The following is a 23,393-nucleotide window of genomic DNA, read 5'->3' as shown; positions in this document are numbered from 1 at the left end:
TCTTCATGACCCTCATCTGGACCCTCTCCAAAAGTTCCACATCTTTCCTGTGCTGGGGGCCCTAGGCTTGTATGCAATACTCCAGCTGTGGCCAAAGGCACAGTAGAGGGGAACAATCATCTCCCTTGGCCTGCTGGCTACAACACTGTACTGTAATCCACTCTTGTATCAGAATGAATCTAATAATTTCTATCCAAAACTACTGTGATTTAATAAGAAAATACATAATGTTACAGCTCATTTCTCATCTAAACCCATGTAAATGTTGGGGAAAAAAAAATGAGAAAAAAATATTTTAGTGTTTTAATTCAACAAAGCATAGTACCATATTTCCTGCTGTAATCTGGAATCCTCGTGATTCCATTCTCATCTATAAATAAAGAATGGGTAAACTGCAGACCAAATTACATCAGTTACATCCAGTGTAAAAGATCTCAACTATAAAACATCACTGTTGCCTCAAAACTACAACTTACTTCCAATTTTATCAATTCTTTAAAATATATATTTAGTTTCAATAAACCTGGAAAATTGGGTGAAGAAAGAGTGATATTTCCAGCACAAATCTGCAGTGAAAATTCTATGAGATGACTTATTCAGCATATGTATAGTGCTTCTATTAGCTAATATATAACACTTAAACAGCAGCCAGTGAAACATTTGGCAGTCAATTTGTCTTAAATACTTGCACTTTTTTATGGAACACACTTCCTTCATGTATATAATCTAGAGACTTGGAAACAATTGCATAATATCGTAATTGTGGGGGATTTTTTTTGTGTGGTTTTTTTAATTTTGGTTTTGTTGTTAGTGATGTATTAGGAATTTTTGTCTTTATGGTGTTTTTTATTTTAATGAAGTACACAATTACCATAATGAGATGTTTCCTTTACAATTAGAGAAATAATCTCAGGCTATGGAAATGCAATATAAATCCTATTTTAACCTAGCAGATACATAGCAATGCTTTTTTTGTTTTTTGGTGTGATTTTAACTTGAAGTCTATTTTTGCGCTTTGAGGACTAGTATAGCAGAAAGCAAATACACTTATTGCTACAAATAGGCAAATATTTTTCTGTTTGGGTTATTGAGCATCAATGGCATTGTAAGGAAAGTTCCCGATTACATTAAGTGAACTTGCATGAAATTGAAAGTTTCTTACAGTTAATACATGTGCTACTCAAACTCAGGAATTTTGTTTTAATAATTTTTATTTTTTGCTGTATTAATGCATCTTTTAAATTGCCTTTTTTTTTTTTTAATTATTTTATATTTCAATGAAAAAAAGCTAATTCCTCCTCTTTGAATGAAGCCAAAAGTACATCTTTGGAGGGAATGAATAATCAGCACAAACAGTGTCTAGAATCCAAAACAGATTTAGAAAGCTTCTCTGGGAGAGCAGAATGCTACATGTTCCTCCTGTATCATTAACATCTAAAGAACACTTTTAGACAGTTTATTGGCATTAGGTAAAATTCTAACCTTCCAAAAAAATTACTTCCATTTTTGAAAATACAGCAATGAGCAGCATGTGTACAGACTGCTGTTTTCTACAGAGTAAACCTGTTGACTCAAATAGTCAAGCTTCCAAACTCCTTCCTGAACAGTCTGCTTCTCAGACGGACTGTAGAATTTTGAACTTATTTTACACTTTCTGCCTGTTTTCTTTAAAGGGGAAGCCATTTTTAAACTTTCTTTGCAGTAAATGACAACTCAGGTTCTGAAATATTTCCACTGAAATGGAAATATTTCTTTGTGAAATATTTCTTCATTCAGTGAAAAATTTCTTCATTAGCATGCCTCTGTTTTCTAGGCACTTTAGAATATGATTCTTTAAGCATGAAGTAACAGTTTTCTTCAGTAATCTTAGAAACAGTATTTTGTCAAGGAAAAACAATTAATTACATCTTGTTTGAAAACAGAATACTACAGATGGAAAATAAATGACTCAGCAGAGTAGTAATATTATCCATTTTTCTATTAAGTAATAACATTTATCAGATAAATATATATATATATATATATATATACACACACATATAAACTAAACTGAACTACAATTCAGTTTAACTATGGTTGTTTCAAACCGCACTACTTAATTCCCAAATGACAGCTGAATTCACAAGACCCATTGTTGGGATAACCAGTGCTGCACACTCCTGGCAAAATTGCACAGATAACAATATCTAGTAACACATTAAAGCAAATATGTTTGCCACTTGAGAAGGCATTCTCCCAAAACTGATCAAGATGATGAACACCATCAAATAAATTAAACAGTAACAAAAAATTCTGTAAACCTTTTTTAAAGTCTTTCTAGTCAGCTTGCAAAGTATTAGCAGGAAAATTTTATAATAGTGAGGAGAGACTACAGAATGGGAACAGCAGCAGCCAAAAACTGATGCTGATATTTCAAAAGTTGCTTTGCTGGTACAACAACCTCCACACAGATCAGAGCATCCTCCCCAATTGAATGCTACAAGAAGTCTGAGCTGACAGTAGAAGGTGCTACAAGGAGTGCCGATGTCTCATGGCTTATGTATTAGTGGTATATAGACAGGGGCATGGATATGTATAAAGCCAAAGCAGCCATGTCTCCTCCAAACAAGAAGTGTGTAAAACTTGTTTTCCCAACATGCTTACATTCCATATGTCCTCTAGCAGAAGAGGTGCATATTTATTATTCTGTACAGGGAGAACTTGGGGGGATTACTTATACAAGAGCATTTATAAATTTGGACCTGTTTATTAAAATCGTGTTACTAGATTTACCTATTATACTGACAACATTGATCCTGTTAATTTTCACTTAGTTACATGTGTCAGTAATAAATCAATAAACTGCTTCAATACTTAGAACTGAGCAGTTTTCCCTGTGGCAATACATATGTAGCTAAACTCAGTACAAAAAGCAGTGGACTATCTGTAAAACTTTACTCACGTAGTATGATCAGTTGATGGGCAGTGCTCTTCTTCTCCAGGATATAGTTTTGCTCCACTTCCATGTTCCCACTTAAACATTTTTGTGATGGAATCAGTTTCCGATATCTCTTGCAAGGCTGGTTGATACCATCCACACAGGGTATTATCTTCAAAATCGCAGATTTCCTTAGCTGTAGAGATGAACAGCAAATATTTCATGCTTATATAAAAAGAGGGGATCATTAATTTATACTGTTATAAAATAAATAGAAAAAAGGGATTCAATTTGTAGAATCCAAGTAATACTTACACACTTCTAAATTTTATATTTTTTCCTCTTCAGATAAAATATCTATTATATTTTCTATGTTCTTTCCTATGAGGCAGATGCTTTTCAGAAATAAAGCAATTCCTTCACCCCCTTGGTAATTATTACTGAATGTATTCTGATCAGCGTTCAGGTCATTCAAATAATCTAGCATGTGATACACACTGGAATGTATGTAAAATGCATCTGATGTTATTGCGTGTTAGTCCTACTTCACTCTAACATGCTGATGATATTACAAACCCATTGCAAATTTATTTAAAAAAATCCTACACAGAAACCCTGAAAAAGCAGTTCATTATTTCAAGCAGTCCTTGAAATTCCTGAAAACTACATAATAATCCTAATATTTGACGTTGGTGTAAAGTACTGAATTTATCTTACTAAATAAATATACAGCTGCTTGTGTCTCAGTTTTTGATATCCTGAGGAACTGGACAAGAAATCCCATTGGAGCTAACTGTTTCTTCATTTATGCTACTTAGTCTGCAGAATTTTGACTACAAATGATAGACTAAGGAGAAAGTGAGTTATGAATTATAGCTTCATATCTCCATTGAGTAAAAAAAGTATAGCCAGGGTAGTCTGTCTAGTTCACTATCCATATGAGGATTTGTGATGCTTCCTGAGACTACAGAGTAGCATGGTGTTATGGTATTCTACCCTGATTAAATAAAAAAACACGTTTTAAAAAAATTCCTTCGGATGCCTCTGAGAAAGATAACATTTCCCTGAGAAAATATTTCTGCCTTCATACGAGACATACTTAATTTCTTCTATTCCAGCATTGTCATTTGAGTGATAAATTGCCAACAATGCTAGCAACAATTGGAGGCTGCAGAAAAAGCAAATGTATGAAAGTATATTCTGCCCAGTACTTATCTGTCTCAGAAGGAAAAGATTGTAAGACATAATAAATTTCTGAGGAAAAAAGTGCCTATCCAGAGGTCTCTTGACATATTTTTCAGTGTAGTTTTACAACGGTTAGTGTTTTATACACATTACAGGAAATAACCACACTCACATTTATACATCAGATTAAGTCACCCAAGAAAAAGACAGGAGGAAGTCAAACGTTACTTTTATTAGCTAAGTCTTCAGTTCTGACAGAAGTGATTGGAGTTCCCTACATCATAGGTAACAAATGAAGAGATTTGATCATCAGGGAGATGTTTGTATTTCTCATAAATTAGCTTTTGAACAGAAACATTTTCAACAACTGTGTTTTAAGGCAGAAAGTCTTTGACAGCGTCTCCTATAATGCTACAGTGTGAACAGGTGCAACTCCATAGTAATAAACAAATGTTTCAGAAATCTATGGACATTGTCTGGTGGCACTGTCCATTGTCCCAGCTCCATGGTTCTCATCAAGTCTTTGGGAATTTACAGATTGGGATTCACTGACTTTTGTGTGGAGCGCACCACACTGCATACTCTAGCCATAGGAAAACATCTGGGACCAATAACAGGATTAAATTTATTTTCCCACTCTAACTTAGGAGGCCTAACACTAAATTACTCTGTCAATTCAGAATTTACAGCTCATTTGGCAAAATCAAACTTACCAAGTGAACAAAGTAATGGCAAAAACATCATTATTTTCATAACTGAACTTCAGCAGCCAGCTGCTGAAAATACTGAATAGTCACAGAAGTAGGTAAGAAATGAACCCAAGTATCCCAGATGCATGCCCCAAACATGAGACTAGATATTCTCTCTTCCAATCTGAATTGTTCAACATTTGAAAAACTTAATTAATTTGAGAAAAGGGAATTTCTTTTTCCTATTTTGCTAGTAAGTTGAATTGGAATATAAAACATCAGTCTAACTGTCCCATTAAAAGGCAGAAAGCACCTCAGCTTTACACATTTTGAGCAAAATTTTATTCTTTTTCTAGGGAAAATCATTTTTTAAAAAAATTATTCTTAAACGTTAATATCAAAAGACAAAGGTAAATAAACAGTAGTTAAAGCAATAGATTGAATAAGCAGAAACTAATAAAATGGTAAAGTACAGAATTTAGTACACTCACCACAATCTGATTCGTCAGACTTATCAGAGCAGTCAGGTCTAAAATCACATTTCTGGATCATGTGGATGCAATGGCCAGAGACTCTACAGACAAATTCATTCTCTGTGCAGTTGTTCAAGGGGAGTGTGATAGGACTTGAAGTTCCTGACAGAGTTGTAGAGATTGTTGGCAAGCTTCCTTTAAAAGACAAGGAAAATTCTGAGAAACAGAACAAAGGCACTCAGATTTCAAATTATTTCTTTCCTTGCCACTCACATCATTTCTCAAAGTTATAGCTTTACTGGAAAAAATTCTGGGTGGCCAGGCTGTTTTTTTAAAATGCTGCCCAGCAGACAGTCAATTGAACATGCGATTGCTAGGTTTCCTTGGTGGAAAGCCCTAAGTTGGTCATGTCAACAAACCACCAGTTACACAGCCCTTAACATCTGTAGGAGCTTAAGCCTCTTACCTGGCTTTCAAATTTAAACAAAACTTCAAAAACTAATAACAGGGAGACCTTCAGAACAGTTAAAAAAAACTCAATTTCCTTGAGAAGAAAAGCTAACAGACCGTTGGATAACAGTAGCCTTTTTACAACATATTGATTACTATAATTAACTGTACAAATTGCCAGATAACCTTTTAACCTTTCAATTTCATCAATAACGAAATATTTTTTTTCCGTTTAGAAAAATTAATGTGATATCATTAACTTGTCCCACCACTACTTTTCAATCCATTCTTCTTGTGTTTTTCCTTCTGTTCTTTACTATGCACCTTTCTTCAGGCTTACTCTCACTTCTTAAAAACCTCTGCTATCATTGTCCAGAAAAAGGATTTTCATTATACAATTCCTTCTTTGAATTTAATCACTAATGAAATCATTAGGTGTAGTGCACAACGCACTACAGTAATAGTAATACAATAAGGTAATACACCTAGGTTAATTAAAAACTACATGTGAAGACTTGATATGAAAAATGTCTGGAACAGCAATTTTTTTTTTCCTCCTTAAGGCACAGTACCATCCAGACATAATAAATTCCCTACAAGAAAGAGCTATCTCTTTTGTAAGGTAACAACCACCTCTATGACATCAAATGAATGATGCACTAATACTATCTTTAGATTTAAACAAAAAATGAAAGAGGAGAAACCTTTTGAATTGTTATTCATCATAGTTTTATATATATCCATAAAACATATATATATAACATATATATGTATTAGTTTTATATATATAAAAAACTATGATGAATAACACATATTTTATATAATAGTTATATTATGCATACTATATCTATAATTATATATAATATGATTATAATATTATATATATATACTATGTATAACTATATAACTGATAGATATTAGTTATATAGTTACATAGTTATATGATATAATAAATGTATTTACAACTCCTAATAGCATCAAGAACCTTATGGACCAGAAATTTTTGAACAGAGATGCCACATTCAAGACTCTGCTCCAACTCGCTCTGGAAGATGAAAAAACTTTTTCAAACACAATAACCTTTAGGACAGATCAACTCCTTTCCCTTATTATTTGAAATAATCCATTTTCTATAATTTGTGAAACACCATTTTGTCTAGGAGCAAACATCACTGAAATGCCAATAGTTTAAAGCATTCAAATTGTGCATCAAAACTGTATGCTCAAATTCCTACATCTTTGATATTACATATGTGAGTTTACCATGAAGTTAATTAGCCCATCTCTCCTTGTTTGAATTTCTTAAGTGGCATCTGGGAGCTGGAGTAGGTTTCCCAAAGAAGTTGTGGATGCCCAGAGAGGCGTTCAGGCTGAATGCAGCCCTAGGTAGCCTGATGTAGTAAGTAGCAATCCTGCTCATGGCAGGAGGGTTAGAACTAGATGATACTTCAGGTCGTTTCCAAGGCAAGCCATTCTATGATGATCCATCAGGCTATATATAAAGATGCAGCTAATAGTAGTCCCCTTAAAATCCCCTTAAAAGAGGGGGCAGACTGCCTTATTATCTGAACTGCTTGCACACTGTAAAGTGAGTGCCCATGTAACAACTTTAAATATTATTCAGGAGAGGAGGAAGGTTGTATTAAACAGATTTCACTGAATGAAAATTCAGTTTTCTTACACTTACACTACTAGAAAGAAAATAAATCTAACAAATGAAATTCCAGAGAATATGGAAGCTCCCTATTTGTTAAGAACTTGTTAAAAATGATCTCTTTAGGTCCCTAAGTGCACTACTATTTCTTGTCTGAATTTTCTTGTTAGCCTGACTTAGTTTGATCTGGTTGTGTTTTTCCAGAAGAAAACTTTATGTTACTTACAAATAAGAGAAAACAATCAGTGCATGGAAAAGGAATTTATATAGCTTCAAATCTGTCCTTACCATTGTAAACAGCACAGTCTAGAAATGACATGTCATCAAGTCCAATGTCTCCAGTGAAACCATCTCCTACTGTACCTTGCACCAAGATCTGGGGAAACAGTAATTAAAAAATCATTTTTCAGTGTACAGTAGAATTCCACTTCTTATTAAATATTTCATATTGATCGATAGAAAAGTCATTTTCCATGTTTCACACTTAAAATAAGATTAAATTTGTTCTAGGGGATATATTCTATTTAGAGACAGTTTACAGAAGGGGGTAATTATTATCAGCATTCATTGGTGGTCACATTAATCATAGTGAACCATAATACAATGGTTAGCTTTACAATCATGTAAATCCACTGAAACATCATTGTGACATAAAATGATAGCAAGATATTATCATAAGTGGCACATTATGATTAGCTCCTTTCATACTTACTGTAACAATATTACTAATGGTCAATTATAATAACATTTACGTGAATAAATTATATAGCCTCAAACCTCTGTATGATGAAAACAGTTAATTAGGTTATAGGTATGTTCTAGAGTCCTTTGAGGAAAAATATTCTAAATATTCTACAAATTCATTAGAATTGTCAATGTTAAAGTTGCTTACTTTCTCATTATTATCTAATACCAAGGAATAGCAGATGTTAATATAGGTAAAATAATCTGTGGATGACTGAATAAGCCTATTTATTTTGAGTTAGTACTGAACTGTAAAAACCTGAGTGAGTGATTAGGGAAAGATTTAATGAGAATTTCCTTGATGTAACTATTTTATAAGTCACTATTCACAAATGAAGAGGGAGGGAGAAAGAGAGAGAGAAAGAAAACAAAGCCTTCTAAAACCATAACATACATACACACAAAAGTAGACATATATTTTTTTCAAAATAAACAAAATAAAAATGCTTAGAAACAGGACAAATTAATATGCCTAGTATTTGGAAATGTCATACGTGAACATGTATTATTTCAAAGTGACAAAATCTCAGATTTTTGTCTATGACTGACAAAAGTGACAAAATTAGCATAAATAAGCTAAAATTCAGACAGTGGCAGAGAGTTTGTTAAGCTAATTTATATAGTTATTAACAAGACAAAACCAAGCTCTATAAACTACTCTGTTTTTCAGTGGGACTGTGTTCAACTGACTGATGTGAACTGGTAGGTTAAGTATTGTATTGAGCTTCTCTCCCCACAACTCCCTGTGACCATCTAGCCAGCTGCAACACTGTGAAGTTGTGCTTATTTATCACCTCCTACCAACCTTCCCCTGAAGGAAATAAAACTCCTATCTCTCCTTAAGTAGTAATACCTTTATTAAGGGTATAGCAATACCCAGTGACAGAGCTACCATCATACTGTAGGAGTAAGGCAAACTGGAAAATCTTTCTATTGAAACAATGGTAATAATAATATCAATAAATTAATACCTCCCCTTCTTCCTTCTTTTTATATTAATATTTTATATTTTTATTTACTTGGGGAGCGGCATATAGCAAGGATTCAGTCAGTAAAACAGAAAAAAACCACATAGGTTCATGCTAAAATAAACATCTCTTAATGGACTTTGTGCACATTCAAGTATTAGAGGTATTGTTCCAACCGATAAGGAGGCATAATTGGTTTCTTTTCAGTTGTGGTTTCTTTAGAGATTTTAGAAATGAGGACCATATTGTCTTGCTTTTGGTAGTTTAAAATTTAAAATAAAATTTATTAATAAGCTAGTTCTGCAGTATAAAACTTCTGCCTGCCACTACGGTTAAACATTGACCACTTAAATAATTTGCCTGCAAAATTCTGCAAACTTCATAAGCTATTATTAAACTATCTCCAGGGAATTCATCTACCATGAAATTCATTTCACATCTCATTTATTATTTGAATGAGGATGAATAGTTCCCAAGTTTTCCAGCTTCAGGACTTCAAGATTGAGTCTGAATGAAGACTACAGAGGTGGCAAGAGATATACTACATAAAGTATGTTTCTTATGGAGTAAGAAGCAAAACATATTAGAACGACACCTTATAGGCAAATATTATTGATCTCTTTATATTTTGAACCAAGTAGATTTTTGAAGGGTGAAGGAACACTATAACAAATGTTTATATGATAATTACAATGAATAGCATTGTTCTGTACACGTTCTATTTTTATACTAATCCATAGTTCTATCACTACTCAACTCCCTCAGAAGGTTAGCAAAATTAAATCTTAATTTCCATGTGTGAGAATCCTTCTTTTTTTTTTCTGGCTCAAAGCTTGCTTCCTGAGGTTTTTCTTTTGATAAGACTCTGAGTGACTCATCAAGGAGGCAAGTGATGGGTGCTAACTGTGTGACAATTGATATCGATTTGGGAACATTTGAAAGCCTCTTCCCCCAGAGCTGCTTGCTCTGTAGAAGAGCAGAAGAGAGTGCTCAGGAGTGTTACTGGCGGAAGATCTGGCCTGTGACTAAATAACTCCTGTTTGCTATGGAAGGCTGGGGGAAGATACCATTGTATCCTGCGAAGGCAAGATACAAGTTGGTGCCTCCCCGCTTCCTCTTATCTGCTGGCAAGGCCAGAAAGATAAGAACTAAGGAGGTTCCTGCTGAGATCCCAGAGCCAGAAGCTGCCACCGCAAGGAGAACTGACTCAACAACCTTGGGTTTGAGTTGTCACTCGAAGCATTGAAAAGGGGCCATCATTGCCATGGTCATCGTCGTCATCAATAGAACAACTCTGCCCAATGACCCACCACTACTGAGGATCAAAGACGGAACTACGAACCTCGCTGGATCCATGGTGGTGACTATGTCCCTCTTGCTGCCTATAAAGACTCCTTGCTTCTTCTCTTCTATCTTTTCTATCGCCTTCCTTCCCTTCCCCATTACCCTCATCATAATAGTGTCTGTCCTCCCCTTCCCCATTTCCCTGATTAAGATTTGTAATAAACTGGTCGGACCAACATTTGAACCGTTGCTTCTTAATCTCACGCCGGGTATATAGATAATAAAAGAACCTCCTCTCCCACCTATAAATTGGACCGAGACACCATGTAAACATAATTTTAGCTAGGATGAAATTCACTGAGGTATGGAAAACTCTAAAGATACCTGCAAAGGAAATAGAGATTGAAGTCCTGATGTACATAGCTAGTCACATGGACAAACAACATATTGGGTCTGTCACAGGAAGTATCAACAGTATTACATAGTGATTTTATTAGAAGATAGAACTTGCTAATTTTGATTAGGGCTATTACAGTTATCTCTGGTGAGACACCAGGTGGTTTGGTTGGAAGGGGATAGAAACATAGAAGTGTATAATAGTACAAACAAATTAAAGACTATTTTGTCATAAGTTTCTGAAAGCAAACATGGGATAGAAATGCACTTCATTGCGTACCTCTGAAATATACTAATCCATATTTTAGAAGTGCTACGTATACACAAAGAAAAAGTGTCAGGAAAAGTAAACAGTTTCTTATGAGACAGTAGAATTTGTGTATATTCTTGGACAAACTATAGAGCCACTCATTGCATTAAACCTATACCAAAATTTCTTTCTTGTTATAAAGATATCTTCATCCAGTGAAGTCACAGTAAGTCTTCACTCTGGCCATTTTTTCAAGAACATGTCAAGATATTCCCATCTCAAGACTTATACAACAAAGGAAAACTACTTAACAAGTAAAGATAAATTCTAAGAAAAAATGTGACTAAAGAAATACTGCCATACTAAAAGATGTTGATACTTTCAACAGTACAGACATGAAGTTTTCTATAGAATTTGGCCTGGCACAGCTCCCAAACACCATAATAATATCATAATCATTTCTACTAGTCACTGCCTGCCAGGACATACTTTAACAAGATGAGAGTTGAATAGCAATTGTACAGCGTAAATCTGATTAATGTCTATAAATATCCAAGGTGTGGGAGACAAAAGGATGAGGCCAGACTCTTTTCAGTGGTGTGTGGCGATAGGACATGGGGAAATGGCCACTGAAGCATAGGAAGTTCTGCACAAATGTGCGTAAGAACTTCACAGTGAGGGTCATGGAGCACTTGAACAGGCTGCCTGTTCTCTGGAGATGGTCAAGACCTGTCTAGACTCCTACCTGTGCAACCTGATCTAGGGAGCCTGCTTCAGCAGGGGGGCTGGACTCAATGATCTATAGGGGTCTGTTCCAGCCCCTACAATTCTGTGATTCTGTGATATCTGAAAACCAAAGGTTAGTGTATAACAAGTTAACAGGTATCAGAGATGAAAGAAGCCAACACAGAGGACAAAGATGAAGAAACACAGGTAATGCCTGGAGAGGGAATTACCAAGCTGCAACAAACACAGATGAATAACAATATATATGAAGCATAATTGCAGAAATGAAAAGCCACAGAAACTAATAGCAACATTTAATAGACAAAAAAACAAAACAAAACAAAACAAAACAACAAACCATGAATCTCAGCAGATAATTGGGAAAAGCACAAAGAATAGTAGGGAAAGAAAGATAAATTGAAAGCTGAAAATGAAGTTGTTGCTAGAGTAGAAATGCCTTATGACAAAATACTTGAGAGAAAATTACTACCAGTGAATGACCAAGAATTATAATGGAAAAATGAACACAAGTAGGTATTAGAAGTCTAATAAAGTCCTTGATGAATTTAGAGCATCTTTCAACACTGGATTTTGGTGAAAAATATAAATTTGACCAACAAAATTTAATGAACTCCAACTCATATATCAGCATAATTTAGGCCTGGTACAAGGAAACAAACAATCAAATCAAGCCAGAAGCATCCTATAGGATGGTTCTCACAGTTTTTTGTTGTTGTATGTCTTAAAACTCTGAAGGGTTCCTCTGTGCCTTCTCCTCTGCTCCAGGATCTGATGTTGTGCCCATCAACTGCTGAATTTGGAGGCACTTCCTATTGCAGTCACTGAGCCTTAGCACATATACGAGGAAGTTAACATCAAGGTCTTTTAGGATTCTCCTGGACTTGTTTATATCAGCTGTGTGGTGTTCCCAGTTAACATCTGACAAGTTGAAGTCTCCATAAACACCTAGATGTCTGTCTTAGTTCCTTAAAGAAAAATTATTCAGTGTCATCATTGTGGGTAGGTGTCCTATAGTAGACTCACACAATGACATCCCCTTTATTTGCTTATCCCTTAATCCTTATGCAGAGGCTCTCAACCATGTTGTCACCAACTAACAGCTCCATACAGTCCAGCCAGCCCCTTCATTACATATAGCATCACACTGTTACTTCTCCTACCCTGATCGTCTCCTCTGCAGAGCCCATAGCTGTCCATCACAGCACAGCAAAGTTGTTTTCTGATGTCTCAAGTAGAAATGATACTCAGTGACTGCAATGAGGAGTGTTTCCCAGTTCAGCAGTTGATGGACACATCAGAATCTGGCACAGGGAAACTCTTCAGGGTTCTGACAGGACATAAAATGACAAAAACTGTAACTACAGTCCTATAGAAATTTTCTGTCTTGGAGATGCTGCAAGGGACAACTCACATTGTATTATATGACATCAGAGGGGTTAAGATATATATATTTTTAATAACATTGTTTGCAATAGAATAAAGGTCCCTTAATTATGACAAAAAGATGACCACAATGCTCAGGGGGATTGATTTGCTATTTTCACATAACACAATAATTTCCCTTTTCTGTATTCTGTATTCTGAAATTTGAATGAATAGAGCAAACTGAAACAGCTACACTTATCTAGAGATGTAAAAATAGAATCTTTGCACTTTATTTTGAAACTACGTCAGGTTTTATGATTATTCAGTGAGAATGAAAGCAAACACCATTCACCATTGATAAAAGTTAGGCAACAATGGACAGATTGTTACTTTGCTGTCTTTTCAAATGCACTTATAAGGAAAAAGCATGTAAGTAGACATCTCAGGGATATGAAAATAAATTTGATGTAAAGATGTAAGTACACTCAACAGACTTTTATTTTCCATGTTGAATCAAGTGCACTGTAAAAAGTAACATCTTTAACAAGGAATATATTTCCACTTGCAGTTTTCAGCAAAAGTAAATTAATGCAACTTCCTGCTCTATTTTCAAAATCACAGGGGCTGATTATTTCTGTAATGCATCTAGGAAGTTACATATGCAGAATGATTACTGAAATATTGCAGATGAATACTGTACTCCTTTGCTTACAGGGGGAATCACAAATTCTCATACAATCATAGAATCTTTTGAGTTGGAAGGGGCCTCTAAAAGTCATCTAGTTCAACTTTCCTGCAATGAACATGGACATTTAGACTTGAATCAGATGCTCAGAGCCCCATTCAACCTAACCTTGATTGGATCTAACAGTGGGACTTCCACTGTGTCTCTTGGCAATCTGTTCCAGTGCCTCACCGTCCTTATCGGAGAAAACTACTTCCTTATATCCAATTTAAATTTCCATTCTTTTGATTTAAAACCATTTTCCCTTGTTCTATCATAACAGACTCCATGAAAGAATCCTCTTTCTTACAGTCCCCCTTTAGATTCTGAAAGGCTGCTTCCAGGTCTCCCCAGAAACTTCTCTTCCCCAAACTGGATAACCTCATCTCTCTCAGCCTGTCCTCATACAGGAGGTGCTCCATCCCTTGGATCATTTTAGTGGCCTGCCTCTTGAGACACTCAACTCCTCCCAAGAAAGTGAGAATTGCAGCTCTCCATTCAAGTTCAAGTACTTCCCAGAAAGTCCCTGAATATACTCAGTAAATACTCATATTAGAATACCAGATTATTAAGTTCCTTTCAAAGTTCTCTGTCATAACATTTTCTGAATTCAAAAGGAAAATAGGATCAGGTACAGGTACAAAGTATGTGTAGCCAATAGGGCTAGTTTTATTAGTAGTTAATTTTAGCATCAGAAATACACTTAATCTTGGCTCAAAAACCATCTTTTTTCTTTTTCATTTAAAAAATTTACCTCTGAATTTCCTGATTCACTCATCTGATCAATTCTGCTCACTGATATCTTATTTAACACTGATATAAAATATCTAATGGAACAGTAACAAACTTCAGCTACAGTTTGATAGCATCTAGAACAGAGGTTTCCTGTGAAATTTAAAGTTCTGAAAAAAAGGTTGAGAAGGAGCTGACATGGTCAATGGAAACTGACAACATGACGACTGTTTAGTCTACTGTAATTGGCTTTACCTGTATGGAAACATTCTCAAAAATGTCAACATGTAAGGCATACTATTGATAAGCAATGATCTTTTTCATGGAATGTGACAAAAAAATGACAGACTTGTATAATGAGGGAAGAGGAATATGTGGTATCAGATACCTTATATAGATGCTTATCTTTTAAATTTCCAAGAGAAAAAGTAAAGGTATAAGTTAAAAAAGAAAAAATCTAGACCATCTTCAGAGTCTACAGTTTATTTACACCCTAGGTACCTCAAAAAACAAAACAAAACAAAAAAAAAACCACCATCCTGCTTTATAGTATCAAGTGAATCTAAACATTTCCTTTTCAATCTGAATATCACCTATGAGATATTAAGCACTTCAAACACTGGGGAAACAGTCCAGAAATGTAAGCAAGCTGTTTTGTAGCAGATCTACAAAGAATTCATTGTAAACAATGCTCAAAAGAAAATCTCCTACTTTAAATATCATTTGTTCATACTCAAAAGATTACCACCTTTTTAGGGATGGGAGAAAACAAATTCCACCAAAAAAAAAAATTCAGAAGTACTTCCTCAAAGACAATCAACCTACAAACATATTGCAAAGTCAATGTGATCAGATGGTTACTAAGACCTTTTAGATTGCACTGTCATTTATAAACTTTCAGAGTTTTACTTTGCATCAAGCAAACATATCACAACCTAGAGAGAACATACCTGAAATGGCTTAGAGCTGCTGATGTACAGCGTCTGTCTTATCCATCTTTCTCCTTGATTTCCATATTTGTACCACAGCAGTATTCCCTTGGTATTACTCATAGTTCTCTGGAAGACTGACAAAGTATAAACTTGCTTTCCAGACATATGATAATGGAAGCGAAAAATGCAGGTTTGATTGTAAGTAGGGTTGAAGAGAGGACTAAGCAAAACTGCTTTATCTTCAAATTCTTGTGGCTCTGAAGACTCCATGTACAGGTAATGTCCCAGACTAGTGCCTGTTGTGTGATCCTTTAATGGTCCTGTATTAACTGTAGGGGTTGGTCCTTGTATCCTGATCCAGTCAAAGTCATCCTCAGTGTCCTGTGCCCAATTGCATAGCCCATTTTCGAAGTCACACTGTAGGTCAGGGTCTGAAATGTGTGCAGAATAAAATGTCAGGTGTAAAGTAAGCAGAACAATATCAGAAAGTGGTATTGCTTTAATATACTCTTTATTCACTGTCTTTCTGAGAAAAAGAGAATAATTTGTTTCCTTTTTCCTTTTCAAATACATGTAATATAGACCCATTTGGTTTTTGAAATAATTCTCCCCCCCTAGAAAAAACAAATTTACCCCTGTATAGGCAAAAATAAAATAAAACAAAAGAAAAGCCTTTAGTTAACTTCTTTCTCTCTCATTACATCTGGTAATCAATACTTCATTCATTCAATAAATGCTATGAAGAACTATTTAATAGCATGAAGAGTAAGATGATTAATGCATTTTTTATAATTAAAGTATGAAAAAAACCCTGAAGGTTGGTTTTTTTTTTTTTTTTTGTTTTTTTTTTTTTTTTTTTTAAACTGATGAACTGGATGAAATAAATCATAGACCTTAACTTTGTAGTTAGATGCAATAAGTGACTTAATATGTTTTCATATGACAGACGCTAAACTCAAAAGGCATTTATAACACATTATTTAACATCAAGACAAAATACATTGATTAGAACTACTAATTCTAATGCTGAGTATTAGAAATGGTTAACTTGTGTTCCTGCTTTTCATCTACCTTTCATAAACAGTAATTAATGATTAATATGTAATTATTAATCATATAACATTTTATGTAAGCTTTTTTTACAATGTTTAAAACTTCAAAATCAGTCATTCAGTATTTCCTTACTGTAGATTTCAACATGCGTAAAGGAAGATAAGCATTTTACAGGTGGGAAAACTGAGATAGTCTGGAGACCGTGTACTGTCTTTGAAATTCAGATCATACACAGCAGATATCAGTGCAGTCTGGTATCTCCTCAAGCATGTAGGCTGTCCACTGTTTCTCAAGCTCACTCTGATTTGCATAATTTGGTTACCATAGGATATAGTAAAGCATCTGCTAGTTAATTTTAATATTAATGTTTTTGAGTTCTTAAAATTGATGAAAGCATGCTTGGGTGAGAAAATCAATCTCTGCCCTTTAGCACTACAATTGAATGCCAAAAACGTGAATGATCAACAGTTCTTCTCAATTCCTACAAGTCATTTCTCTGAAAGAGAAAGAGATGCACAAAATAACTAGTAACTTCTAATAATACAGATAGTTTAATATTTTCTAGCTAGACAGATCTATATAGAGATAGGACGTGCACTTCTTTCAGTCTATGTATATTATTTTATTTTTATCAGCGTAGCCCAAACCACCACATTAACTGAGATCAACTGGAAGAATGAATTCTTTCCGCTAAAATAAACTTGTAATGCATGTGTGTATTTTACAAAAGAATTAAAGAAATATGACTCATTAGAATAAAAGAGGTTGATTTACAATTACATTTACCCTCAAATGTTACTCATCATACACATTTAGGCTAATAATTTTCAGAGAATTCTATCAGTAACTATATTGGGTTGCATCACCACCGGCTATGACACTGATATGCTGTACTTGTACTCTGCACTTTTTATTTTTATTTTTTAAATGCAGAGATTAATTGGCAGTTTGTTTTGCTATAAAGTAATAATGGAAAGTACTCACTGCACTTGTCTTCATCTGATCCATCCCCGCAGTCATCCACAAGATCACACATCAATAAATGGCTAATACACGCTTTTGTGTCTCTGCACCAAAACCAATTAGGACCTTCACAGCTTAATGCTGGAGGTGGAAGAGCACAATTTTCAAATGTAATATCATCAATTGCTGAGACACCGTCATAAAATCCCAAGCTGATTTTATTGAGTGACAATTGGAAGGAATGTGAAAGACGTCCAAGCTGAATGACTGAGTTCAACCACTGATTTCCCTGGTTGTAGTAGACCCTCCAAAGAACAGTAGGCTCATCTAGCCCATCCACAAGCAGTTGCATCTCTGCTGCTCCAACTGAATGTCCATAATTGTAATACCTAAAATAACAAAAACAAAGCTTTATTACCTTTTTTTTTTTAATAGTATCTTAAAACATCATTTTAAAGTCATTAATATATAACTGAGTGAACATATAACTAAACTGTTTTTGTTCCTCATTCTGTTTCCAGAAGTGTGGTATTTCCAGACCTACACATCAACTCTTTGATAAACATCTTTCTACAGTAAATATATTTGACATTACTGAGCAACACACAGAATAATGCTAAAATCATGCAAAGATTTATTTAAGCCATACAAATTTGACATTAACATACAAATAATTACAGTTCATTTTTTATTTTCCTCTTTGACGAGGTTCTACAGAGATTGTGGTGAGAAAATAGCTGAAATACTTTTTTCCCCTATGAATATTGGAGAAGGATTGAAATTGGATTTCCAATTCTTGCACTGGAGATATCTTTCAAAGAAGGTACAATTCAATTTTGGATACTCTATTGATAACTCAAATGATGACTCAGTGAGGTACTAAACTTTTGGATGATTTCTAAGTCTTGAGAGAACATTTTCAATTTGATTTTAAGTTAAAATATTATCAAAATACTAGAGATATTTTCCTGTGTATATGCAGACATTGTCCTTTAACATAACTTTGCTGAAAGCCTTACAACAAATAAATCCTAGGTTTCAGTTCTGTTCTACAGATTATATCTACATATTGGTCATAATGTAGACTGTCTGATTAAGGAATAGACGAAGATAATAAATACTGTAGAGGAGGCTGTGTACTACTGTAAATTATAGCCACAATTTCAATCCAAGAGAAACAATGAGAGATGATCCAGAATCTTTAAAAAAATTTTTCCCATACCAAAAGGACATTGTGCAATTTGATCCTGTTTGTCTGAACTCTGGGCTTCGTAGCTGAGCAACTTGTGAAATCCTGCTGCTGTTTTTCAAAATGAACATAAAATGACCTAACAAAAGAAAACATAAAACAACCTTTCAGGCTGAAGAAAGACATTGTTTCTACATGTTTGGAAATAGTTTACAATCACCACTTTAAAACTGATTAAAGAGCAGTGTATCTACATCAGCCCTTTGTGTCTAGGCCTGGATTGATTTACCTTCAGACTTGTTATAGGTGTGATCTTGAGGAGGAGCTTGCTGCTTTAAAGCACTTTCAAGAGAACTGCTGGAACTTCTTATCCAATCAAATCCATCTGCATTTGCAGTTTCAAACCAACCACAGTTATCTCTTTCAAAGTCACACACAGAAGCTGAAATGAGGTAAGAAACATTTTTTTTTGTCTCTGTGCAAGACATGACTAGGAAAGCTTTACAATGTGAAAAGGAAATAAAACATTTCCAATATGTCACCACCATCCTAGGAAAAAAAAAAAAGCATTAGAGCATTGTGGGGAAAAGATGCTGTATTTGTTTTATAAAAATGGAGTAAGATAACAGTCCCACAGAAACATCCAAGCTAAATCTATACACAGTGGATACATAAAGTGAAGACTTTTCTCTAAAAGCAATGCAGACAAAGCACACAATGCGGGTGAGGAGCTGCTGAAAACCAACCTCACAATCTCATGCTGCAAAGCAGAAAAACAGAGCACACAAAGCAATAACAAGACTTCTGCCAGATCTTTTAGGGAATAAATGCTAGTGTCAAAATAAATTCTTTATTTCCTGAATTTCAACAAGTATGCTAAAGATAACAAAAACATTCTTCTAGTTGTAAAAGAAATCAAGCTAAATACCAGATATTAAAGAAATGCCACAATATTGGTAAAAGGAGGACATCTCTGAAACACAAAATACTGCATTAACAAAGGCTTGAAAAATGTATTCATCTGCATTCTTCAGTACTTCATTTAACACAGCAATAATACATTACAAAATATATAAAATGCAAAATAAATGGATTGAAAGATGAATGAAAAATATACATTAATATTTACAATATTAAACAAAAGCAGCATCATATTTTCCTCTTCTGCACTTAAAAAATTCCTCTCTAATCACAGAATGATACTTTTGCTTACTGTCATTAGAACAAGCATTCAATGGAAAACATTAGGAAAACTATTCCAAGAACTTTTACCCAGTACTTCATTAATTATGCATAAGCCACAAAATATTCACAGACATGACTACCATTTCTACCATCGTTTTATAAAGATTTATCACAATGTGTTGTGGCCATTTCAAATGACATCTCATGGAAAAGACAATTATATTCCATTGATGGAAAATATGAGGAGAGTTGGTTTCTTTTGTGTTTGTTTAACCAGTATATGATTATTGGTCTGTTTAACCAGCATATGATTATTAGTGGTCTTCTAAAAAAGGCTGGATTAATGTGTTATTAACCAAAACACATAAAAACACAAACAAAAACAATAAAATTTAAGAGATTAAAGGTAATATAATTTTTCTATATATAGGTTGTATGTCAATCAAGCATGAAGTATGATTCTTTTTTCTTTAGGAATATTGCTTTGCTAGAATAACAATGATTATTAACAGATGTACAAGGACCTAGGCAAATGGAAATGACTGATAATCTACTGGTGGAACAAAATAATGGGAAGATAAAGTGAGCTATTTATGATCTATCTTTTCTTTGCTTGAAAAGAAGAATGAGAAACAATCTCAAATACCCAGGAGAGCTACAAAGAACATGAAAAACTTTGTATACAGGCAACATTCAAAAATGAAAGATGTAACAGTTAAGTTTCCAAGCCCAGACTTCCTATAACTGTAACTTGTAACAAGACAAAGTATGCCCTTATCTTAAGCATGGATGAGCACTTTGAGATAAAATAACTCTCAAACCTTCAACAAGTTTTTAAACCAAGTGTTTTTAAAATCTGGGGAAGATAAAAGTATAGAGCAAGCTGGTAGAGCCTGGGTGAAATTCATTTGCTTCTAAGTGATTTGTAATGCTTCAATCTTACTTTCTCATTATCACTTAGACAAGTACTTGATCATCTCAGAGGTGAAAGTCAGTCAGGTTGGGTTCCTCTGCAGTTCCCCTCATAGTGAACAGACACTAATTAATCTACATTCTCTTCTAATACATTACTTTCTGCCTTTCTTCTGTTCTTTGTTGAGTGCTACAAACTCTGCTGGGCTTTTTGCTCCTTGTATATGAGGAAATTATTGCTAGTATTGACGTTTGGAGGAAATTGCCTTTACAGTGACAGTGGATTTAGTCTTCTCTGAGCTGACTTGTTATCACAACTTGAGATTTCTTGCTGATTCTGGATTGTTACAAATTGATTTTACATATTTTAAATATTTTTGTTTTGAGAAACTCAAAAACACTCAAAAACATCCCCAAATCATCCCCTTCTCTGTATAAGCTGAATGAATGCCTAACAAGAATTTAAGAAACACTCATACTGAAAACAGTTGTTAAAATTGAATGATTATTATGTAAGGATTTCTGCAAGACTGACGGTTCACAAATCTCAACAACCACTCCCCTCAGATCTTTCTCAGTCTGGCAGCAAATGTGTACTTACACATAATGCAGCATTCTGAGGAAAGCCTGGCATGAAAAAATCCAGGTGAGAAGTTATAATCCATCATTACTGGCTTACAACTTTCACTTAAATTTAAGAGGTGTTTATAAAGACCCTCATATGCCAAGACATTCATATCCTTTTTTAATCACCCATTTCAAGACAGATTTAAAGACTTATAGTTAGCTGTCACTTTATTGACATCTTAATATCTAGGATCCAAAACAACTTAGAGATATACAGATCCTATTACATTATTTTTAAACACTTTCAGTGTAAACACACTGAAAAAATAAAATTTAAAAATGCAAAAGGTCATCAATAGTAAAGAAGACTATTTGAAAAAACAGACAAAAAAATCTCAAGTCTATTTGAATGTTGACAAGTTCTTTTCAAAATTTCTGTGGGAGTGCCCACCTCCTTTGCTTTCCATCCCCAAATATTATCCTCTAAAGCTCTAAAAATAATTTGAAACTATTACATAAAAGTTCAAAACTGGATGTTAAGTTGATTTGCATTATGATACTAATATATATAGAATTGTAGTTGAACAATCACGTAGGGCGGATAGGTACAGCATTCTCTTGTATGGCTACAAGAAACAAAACTCTTGAGAACATTTCCTTCTGTTATTAATTTCTGCGAGGAAAGACAATTCATAAATGTGAAATTCTAACAGACTTACTTGTGATTACAGTCACATGAACTTTTTTAGTAATACGGCTTATAGATAATATGTATATATCTCCTATGTAATAAGGAAAAGTAGGGCATATACATGGACAAAATATACTGAGGGGGAAGAAAATGCTGTAAAAACAGCCTAAGTGATTTCACCATGGACCTGTATTTTTAACAAAGTAAACTCAGTGCACATCTCCTAACAGCCTTTAGCTTAACTGTAGGTCTCAAAAAAATTCAGATTTTTACACAGGTAATTCAGTATTCTCTGGGTGCACATTCATGCTAATCAATCCCAAATATTGCCCATGAAAATAACTGTGCTGTCACATACATTTGATACAATTTCAATTTCTAATTAATTCTAATTAATGACATGAAAAAAATCATATTCACTGTACAACTCTGTTTTTTTATTTTACAAAGGTGGTTCTTAGAAACCCAATAGTGTTTACACCACAAACACAGTTATTAATAAACGATGCATGCATCATTCTCTTCATTTGCCCTCTCGGTGAAACTAAACACTTCATACATAGAGAGTGAGGTTATGAGCAGCTTATGAACTACCTCCTTTAAGGCTGATCTGAGTATGCTCATGCTCAGCTGGATAGTACATTGTAGAGATAATGATGATTAAATGTGATTTAATGTGATTAAATTTCATGTATGAATGCATAAATATAAAACAATATTTATATATATCTCCCAATGTATATATATCTCCAAATTTCACATACACTTTATACGCACTTACATATTTAGCTACAATAAGATGTTTAGATATAGTTCAAAATCCAATAATCCACATAAGTGAACAAGAAAAATGAGTAAATTAAAAGAGAAAGGGAGAAAAAATATATAGAACGATTTGCAAAAGATCAGAGCCAATACCAAAAATATCTTTATGTTATCAGATTGCTTTCAAATTTTATATTTCCTACATCATGTAATTCTTAGGTTGCAAAAGTGAAAATTTGAACTCCACCAAAAGCATAGGCTGCAGACCTTAGAAATTATATCAAACATTCATCTTCCAGAATGTGAGCACACAACGTGACAGGTATGTTAGGTCATTGCTATAAATCTGCAATTTGAAAAAGACAGCCACTTTTCTCTTCTGCCTTAATGCGTGGAAGTCATGTGTAATAGCTTTATAGCCACAGTAAATTCTTCAACTGTAGAAGTAAAGTTGTGAACTAATAGTCAGGAGTAGCAGCACTTGAAAAAGAGAACATTTCATAGCTTATATTTTATGATGTTTTTACTTTTCTCTACTAGGTAGAATAAATCTGTAGG

At 34.2% G+C, this 23,393-nt stretch overlaps 1 protein-coding gene across 1 annotated transcript in view; it reads right to left on the bottom strand.

Moving 5' to 3' along the window:
• MALRD1 (MAM and LDL receptor class A domain containing 1) overlaps window positions 1-23,393 on the bottom strand; it is a 201,983-nt gene that overhangs the window by 137,810 nt on the left and 40,780 nt on the right. The window contains exons 14-20 of the mRNA XM_042889341.1: window positions 19,005-19,157; window positions 18,749-18,854; window positions 17,548-17,915; window positions 15,529-15,941; window positions 7,657-7,744; window positions 5,283-5,459; window positions 2,942-3,113 (exon numbers count right to left, since the gene is read on the bottom strand). Of these exons, the coding sequence (XP_042745275.1) occupies window positions 2,942-3,113; window positions 5,283-5,459; window positions 7,657-7,744; window positions 15,529-15,941; window positions 17,548-17,915; window positions 18,749-18,854; window positions 19,005-19,157 (1,477 nt within the window). The remainder of the gene's footprint in view (window positions 1-2,941; window positions 3,114-5,282; window positions 5,460-7,656; window positions 7,745-15,528; window positions 15,942-17,547; window positions 17,916-18,748; window positions 18,855-19,004; window positions 19,158-23,393) is intronic.

Source organism: Lagopus leucura, unplaced genomic scaffold (genome assembly GCF_019238085.1).
Source record: "Lagopus leucura isolate 7727_CA_CO unplaced genomic scaffold, USGS_WTPT01 Super-Scaffold_100157, whole genome shotgun sequence".
NCBI classification, from domain to species: Eukaryota; Metazoa; Chordata; class Aves; order Galliformes; family Phasianidae; genus Lagopus; species Lagopus leucura.
The sequence above is the reverse complement of the archived record's forward strand: the minus strand, read 5'-3'. Positions and strand labels throughout refer to the sequence as shown.